General features: G+C 41.8%; 1 protein-coding gene across 1 annotated transcript; it reads right to left on the reverse strand.

The window, feature by feature from the left end:
• Nucleotides 1-2,128: 2,128 nt before the first annotated feature.
• Nucleotides 2,129-6,144, reverse strand: LOC145402589 (glutamate receptor ionotropic, delta-2-like). The gene is made up of 6 exons (XM_080274586.1): nucleotides 6,121-6,144; nucleotides 4,938-5,232; nucleotides 3,711-3,928; nucleotides 2,980-3,157; nucleotides 2,555-2,654; nucleotides 2,129-2,273 (listed from the first exon to the last, which is right to left on the reverse strand). The coding sequence occupies exons 1-6, from the start codon at nucleotides 6,142-6,144 to the stop codon at nucleotides 2,129-2,131; spliced, it is 960 nt and encodes a 319-aa protein (XP_080130712.1).
• Between the last annotated feature and the right edge of the window lie 407 nt (nucleotides 6,145-6,551).

The following is a 6,551-nucleotide window of genomic DNA, read 5'->3' on the forward strand; positions in this document are numbered from 1 at the left end:
GCTGCCAGGCCACACCCTAAGCATATACAGTATTGACACACACACACACACACACACACACACACACACACACACACACACACACACACACACACAATAGTACACTTGACTCATAGTATACACATGCGTGCTCCAGCTTGGTAATTATGGGTTTACCGTCATTTTTTATTCTGTAATCCTGTCACGCCTTAATGTTCTCATGGCTCAAAATAAGAGTGTTTGGGATACCCATGACAACGCTGTTCATAATTAATGTATATTTGCGGTCTTGCTGTTTTTCATGTTATCAATGATGGGGTTGGTCAGGTAACCGTTTCGTCATTGGGAGACAAGCGTACAGAGTAGAGAAACTTTGATGTTACTTCAGTGGGAGAGAACTGTAGAGTAGAGCAGCTCGAGGCAGAGAACAAGGAAACCGGTAGCCCATCCACCCACCAGCACCACCAGTGTTCCCTGCCCAGGAAATACATTGTTACTACCACACCACACCACACACCACACCACACCACCACTTCAATAAAAAGATATGCAATATTTACTAACACCTTCACTATGAACATAAAGTGTAACTCACACACCACACCACTCTTTTCTAAACACGTATGCCAGTTATTTCCTTACCCTTATACTAATTTTTTTTTTCCAAACTTTATCAGTATTCTCCTGAAATAATTAAAAAATTCCCTGAGGTAATTAGAATGAAGCAAAAAAAAAATATAAATTCATCTTAGTGGAAAGACTGATTGTGATTATTTCTAACTCTCACACGGAGGTCACCCCATTCTAATCCTTGTCCAGTCCTAGCCACATCAGAAACGTAGGGGCCCGGAGCTAGGATACTTCATCCAGACATTTATGTGATCATTCCCTAAATATGTAATGGTTTAATGTGAACAATAAACCCCAACATCCCTTCAGATGCAAACCCTAATTGGCCACATCCGGACTGAGCACCCAAATCCACTGGATCACACACTAGCCCAATAAAGTTTTCTGACAATAGCAAGAAAACGAAATCTGGAAATAATCACTGTTTTGAGGCAGTGAAAATTCTCTATAATGTGGTATACAAAATGGCCTAGAAAACAAACAATCCTGCGGAGTTTGATATGTGCTTATATACATCAACTTACCTCTTTTTTTACCACTCCCGCGTGTACATCATCCTGAAGAATATTGTTATCAGAGTCATCCTTAAATCCCTTTCACCTCTGGACTACCACACAGCAATCATTCGCCATTTGGTGCCTCTGGTTTAATGTTCATGTAAATATCGATCAGTTCAGTCTGATTACCTACTGTGTTTTCTGTTATTATTGTCACCAGACTATTTAATTTAGCGAAGGACAGATTTTTCGAGTAGGGATATTAGACACATCCATCATAAACCATTTCACACAAGGCCATTCATATAGGTGAATAAAATCACCTGGAGGTAGCAAAAAATCTATCAGTCAATTGCCAGAGCCATAATTTCTTAAGTGGTGGCCATAAACAAATTGTCTTCATATCGCCTTGTCTTCTGCCATATGCCTGCCCTCCCTCCAACTCTTCCTTTATCTTTCATAGATCTCCACTGTATCCCTCCATCTCATCCTTGGTCACCCCTTCCTCCTCTTCCCCTTCACTTCACTCACATACACCCTTCTAGTCAGACTCTCATTCTCCATCCTCTCCACATGGCCAAACACAAAATGAGTCAATTTTCTCCAGCCAATTCCAGGCACCATTTAAGGACAGGCATTTACTCTGGATTGTGACAGACGATTGTATTTGCCACAGGGTAACCTCACATCAATGGACGATTTACAGGCGTTTCGTTGACCGTGTACTTGCGTCGTGCCGTCAAAACTGTCAACTGGCAGACTCGTAAATAAAAATGGATTATTTAAGAAAACCAGCCTTGTTCTCTCATTGATTTTTTTTAGCCACTTGAGTTCGGGTGACGAATTTTTGAGTATATTCTCCCTGGAAGCAGACGATTTCATTCAGCTCAGGTTAGGCATCTCGTACTGAAAGTGTTTATTGAGTTTATATCTAACTTCCCCATGCGTCTATCCTCAGCTAACATGAAATCGTCAGGAGAGGGCAAAATGAAAATGAAAATGACGTCCCCTGGCTCAGAGAGTTACCAGCTATCTACCCATAAGTTAACGATGCCAAGTGAACTCCTGACGGTTATCTTTGTGGAGACATGGAGGCAGCTGGTGTAGTTAGGGTTGTAAGTTCTATCCCAGAAGTCATACAGGCCCGCTTCTGTCACCTCTATAATTCTGCAGGAACATAAGAGTAAAATAAGTAAAATATTCTATCTTTTATCAGAGGAACAATTAGCGTTCATCAGTGTTCGTCATGATCACCCTTTTATAACAATAATTAGAATATATCGGAATTCCTCTTGGTAATCTGATGTTTGATTACTAGATTTACACACAAGAACATTATGTATGTATTGGTTTGATAAGCGACACGGAAATCTTCAAAGAAAAATGTTATTGGAAGAAAAATGTTATTGGTTTCTCTCTCTCTCTCTCTCTCTCTCTCTCTCTCATACCTGCGACTGAAAGCTGCAATAAAAGGGCTGTCTCTGGGACCTGCCATGGCTCCCATTGAAGGTAATATCTCCTCCCGTCCTAGGTAGAAATCACACCTGCCTGTTGGCCATATTGGACATAATTTTGAGTTAGGGCAAAAAATCACTCTTTTTGATGATTTTAAATTTAATGAAGCTCAGAGGTGGCTTTAGGTATTACGTAAATTTTCGTTAGATCATTGTGTTTAGTAAGAGTAGTGTTCCTGAAAGTGAGTGTTGCAATGTCCTACTATGTGTGTCTGCAGTGTGTTCAATATTGCACTCGCTTTTAGTATCGGCCATAGCCATCCCAAACTGCAGGTACAATCGGGCGATATATGTGTAGGTCTAAATAATCATGAAAGCTTATAATCGAAACACAATGGACTTCCGTTTAAGATAATAACCTGTACTACTAAAATCGGCAATCATTAACGGTCTTGCGACGACTCCATACGTCATGTAGGCGGTACCTCCCGTCCGTAGCAGCATGTTTACGTCAGGCATGTTGAACCTGTCCAGTAACATCAGCCGACCCTCACCCTGCAGCTCCCACACGTCACGCAGAACACCACCATTAGCGGTCTGGGAATATAGATAGAGTTTTATTGGATTGTTAAACCATGGCAATTGAGAAATGAAGAAGAGTTTTGTGTTTGAGAAAGGAAAGGAAGAGTGTGTCCAGTTCAAAAATGGGTTAGTAGAGTCTCTGAGGCGCTTTGATCAAGGTTACTTTAATCACAAGTAAGAGATATATATTATACTCCTGATCGTAGCTTTTATGACAGGCTGTATGCGTTCTGTTAACCTTTTGTGATTGGTTGGATGCATTCCTCCCCAATACGAAAGACATCCAGCTGGTTAGGAGTCATTATTCTGTACGAACTACCGGTACGAAGAACTGAAAATGTACTAATCTCAACTTGGACTTTGAACCAGAGAATTTATGACTAACTTCTCGGGCTTATGGGTGATTTTTATAATCGCCAAATTTTATACTGATTTTCATAGGAGGTTATCCCGCGTAAATAATTGTAATCCATCCTTGGTATTAACACACTGACAAGAAAATAACCTACCACAAACATTCCACTCTTTTCTCTTAAAAAATAAACTGGCTTAAATATGATTACCTCACCTCAAATGCTTGTTGCTGAGCTGTTCCCTTTATTATCATTACTTTAACAGGATTATCCACCAGGTCTTGGAGTGACTGTAAGGGCTGGGGGATGTACCGGACGGCCAGAAGAGCCATGAGGTTGCCGGTGTAACTTCGCGTCAGCACCAGTGTGGTCAGCATCCACACCCCCATCAGCACACGCTCCCACCACCACCACTCCGCTGACTCGCCCACGTCTGAGTCACCAACGTGTCACTAGTTGTGATAAATATTAATGTATCACAGCAACCACACCCTCAGCACTATAAATCATCACTACCACAACTACTGCACTGCCTCATCTACATCTCAGTCAGGAACATATGCTAACTATTACTACACAGTTCAATCTCAACGTGCTTATGGAAGGGCAATATAAAGTAACCTACGTAACAGGTGATATTATTTTTCTGATACGATCCTTTCTTCATAGGTCAAGGATATCAGTGGGCCTCATCAACAGCCATTAGGATAAAAGAGAACACAGTTTATCTGTCTAGCTGTTCCATAAAAATGCATTCCTTAAGGGCACTCTCAGCATTCTGATATCTCAATAATTTTGTCGCTCTTCTGTCACGACATCTCCATCGTCAAACCCCCTCTCTAATGATTATATTATCCAGCTTCGACTGTTTCTATCATGTTTTGTCGCACTTGACCCCTTGCTTCTCAGGGGATGTCATATAACGAAAAGAGGAACGCTCTTGCCCCACACACCCACCAACTCGGGGGCATCATATGAAAGAAATGACAGCTAGTGGTTTCATCATTAAATGCTACCCATCCCCTCACAAACCACACACAAGTTAGTTTTCTCCCAGCCATGAATCACGCAGCACAGGCTTTGCTTCCTCCGTGCTCCGTCCAGAGTTGTGTGAACATTATAAAGACTAATATTAGAGGGGTGTTTAGGTCACGCGTATGGGTAAACTATTACATGTTAATGAATAATAATGAGAGAGAGAGAGAGAGAGAGAGAGAGAGAGAGAGAGAGAGAGAGAGAGAGAGAGAGAGAGAGAGAGAGAGAGAGAGAGAGAGAGAGAGAGAGAGAGAGAGAGAGACAGAGAGAGAGAGAGAGAGAGAGAGAGAGAGAGAGAGAGAGACTTTGGCCTAGATGCTTGTCCAAAAGTGCAATTACTGTTATAACTTGAATTAAGTAAGCTATACAAACAAGTGTGTGTGGCATGTGAGAGTATGATGACACACCTTGTTGTAGCGGAACACGAATAATATTGCCGGCATTGATCAATTGCCTGGTTCGTCTGGCATGGGGAAGGTATAATGTTAAGAGTGTGATGACAGTGATCAGTGCCAGCAACGCCGTCAGTGTTATTCCCCACACCAAGGGCGTCAATGGGAAGAGGAAACTCCAGGGGTCAACTTCGCCTCGGCCTCGACCAGCAAATATCCTAACGACACTAATCAGATACGGGTAGGTGAGGTCGATGGCAGTACTTCGTTCGTAGGTAATCTTATAGGGTCCAGTCCCCACATCCACTTCCTGGGAAAATAATAATCATGTAAATGTTAACCAGTACTTTATATATGTCAAATACATGTCCCACAGTGATGCTTTGTACTTCGAGGCTTGCATCCATTATCATATCTACAAAGAATCACTGGCAACCCTCTCCCCCACATACACACACCGCCGAATAAAGCACAGTACCGCCAATTGCTTTCCGTTCCTGAACATACGGTATATTGCCTAATTTCGCCCGATATTGTTTTAATAGAGCCGAGCAAAAAGCGCCTGATACTGTGCTGCGCCGGATATTGCGACAACGAATAAGTGAGAGATTACTTGTACTTGATCATCTCTTTTTCCTAAATAAAGGGCACTGTGATGGAAAGAAATACATTCCATGGACCATTTTTACACATGGATACCGTTTCCCTCTCACCCCCTCATACTCAGTGCATTATGCACTCCCTCCCACTCCTCCCTCTCCTGCATTCCAGAGCATCTGGCCATGAACATATATCACTGCCTATGACAGCTCCAGTATTTCACGTATTTTTAATGATGCAGCTGGGCTTGGTCCCGCTGCCGAAATCAAAGAGGACTAAGAATACTAGCAATTAGTGAGTGTAAAAACAGGACGCCAGTATATAATAAATAAAAATCTTTCAACAGAACTTAGCTAGAGCAGCCCAGGTTTCAAGCTGAACCTGTCAGGTTAATGGTGAATTATACTGAGGACATAAATTCATTATCGATGATTGTTTGTACATACAGTATGTCTCTGTCGACAGTTGCTGGGTATGTTTATGCCTGTATACTGCTCCATATTATATTATACTAGTAAATTGTGTAGATTTTACCGTGTCTCAGTAAATCTATGACATTCCCACATGAATAACTCAGATGTTACTGCCATACACTCACCTGTCTCTGCAACATACCGATCATGCCCGTCCAGGATCCGTTGGGCAGTTCCGCCCCATACTGTGATACAGGTGACTCGATAAATTTTGGTCTGATGATGTTAGATTCGAACAACGTTAGTCATTTGTACATCGGACATTACAAGGCAGTTCAGACTAGCACAAACAAATAATTATATTTAAAAGTTATCATATTCTACTGGGTTAAGATATTAACAGAAAATATTCATTGATTCTTCAATTATACTAATCAGTAACAAGAAGACACACACACACAATACTGCATATTTACGTGAAACCCATAGCCTCGGCAATGGCCCTTAAAACAGCATGACCAGCGTTTAAGACAATGACTCTCTTTCCCCCGTCTGCGCCCTGGACCGTCACTCTCTTTTCACCAGGTTCGGTTAGCCATATGACACGCAGCTCGGG

The sequence above is a fragment of the Coenobita brevimanus genome, chromosome 58, assembly GCF_032717465.1.
Source record: "Coenobita brevimanus isolate Jiangsu-jjx chromosome 58, ASM3271746v2, whole genome shotgun sequence".
NCBI classification, from domain to species: Eukaryota; Metazoa; Arthropoda; class Malacostraca; order Decapoda; family Coenobitidae; genus Coenobita; species Coenobita brevimanus.